Raw genomic sequence first — 1,011 nt, forward strand, 5'->3', positions numbered from 1 at the left:
CACTCCCCTCCCAGAGCTGGGGAGAGAACCCAGGAGTCCTGGCTCCCTGCCCCGCCTGCTCTAACCCACCAGTCCCCACTCCCCTCCCAGAGCAGGCGAGAGAACCCAGGAGTCCTGGCTCCCAGCCCCGCCTACTCTAACCCACCAGCCCCCACTCCCCTCCCAGAGCTGGGGAGAGAACCCAGGAGTCCTGGCTCCCTGCCCCGCCTGCTCTCACCCACCAGCCCCCACTCCCCTCCCAGAGCTGGGAGAGAACCCAGGAGTCCTGGCTCCCCTACTCTGGCTCCAGTTACTCTGCCTGGCAGGCCTGTGGAGGAAGGGGGGGCGCAGCCAGCCCTGGGCACCGCATGCCATGGCCGTGGCGCCATCGGGCAGGGCTTGAAGTCAAGTCCCCTCTGCCCCACGGTGCCCCCTAGCGTGGGGCTCCCGCCCCCTGGGGCGGACTCACTCCTTGGTGACAGTGATGCAGGCGACCTCCCCGTGCGCCCGGCAGGTGGCTGTCCGGCGGATGTTGCTGCAGAGAGGAGAGAGGCCATGAGGGAGGCCGGGGGGCTGTGCGGTGCGGGGTGGGGACAGGAGACTTGGCGTCTCTACTGGGACGGGGAGCCAGGGACTGGGGGTCTGCGCCCTGGGTGTGGGCTGGGAGTGTCCGTCTGGGGGCGGGGAGCGGAGACACTGGGGGGCAAGTACCGGGGAGCCCGCCTGCGCTGGGGGGTGACAGGGGTGGGGAGAGCGCCGGAGAGAGCGCACATCCGGCTGCAAGCACCCACATGGGTCCTGCAGTGTGCGCGCGCGCATGCGTGTATGTGCCGGACCCCACAGTGTTTGTGTGTGTGTGTTGCACGTCCGGCTGCAAGCACCCGCGTGGGCCCCCACGGTGTGTGCGAGTGTGTGTGTATGTGTGTGTGCCGGTCCCCGCGGGGTGTGAGTGTGTGTGTGTGTGTGTGTGTTGGTCCCCGTGGGGTGTGTGCCGGTCCCCGCAGGGTGTGGGGGTATGTGTGTATGTGCGCG

At 69.1% G+C, this 1,011-nt stretch overlaps 1 protein-coding gene across 1 annotated transcript in view; it reads right to left on the minus strand.

The window, feature by feature from the left end:
* LOC115271299 (cAMP-dependent protein kinase regulatory subunit-like) overlaps positions 1–1,011 on the minus strand; it is a 3,322-nt gene that overhangs the window by 384 nt on the left and 1,927 nt on the right. The window contains exon 4 of the mRNA XM_029912862.1: positions 449–514. Within this exon, the coding sequence (XP_029768722.1) occupies positions 449–514 (66 nt within the window). The remainder of the gene's footprint in view (positions 1–448; positions 515–1,011) is intronic.

Source organism: Terrapene carolina, unplaced genomic scaffold, assembly GCF_002925995.2.
Source record: "Terrapene carolina triunguis isolate 2854851 unplaced genomic scaffold, T_m_triunguis-2.0 Scaffold297, whole genome shotgun sequence".
Classification (NCBI taxonomy): domain Eukaryota; kingdom Metazoa; phylum Chordata; order Testudines; family Emydidae; genus Terrapene; species Terrapene triunguis.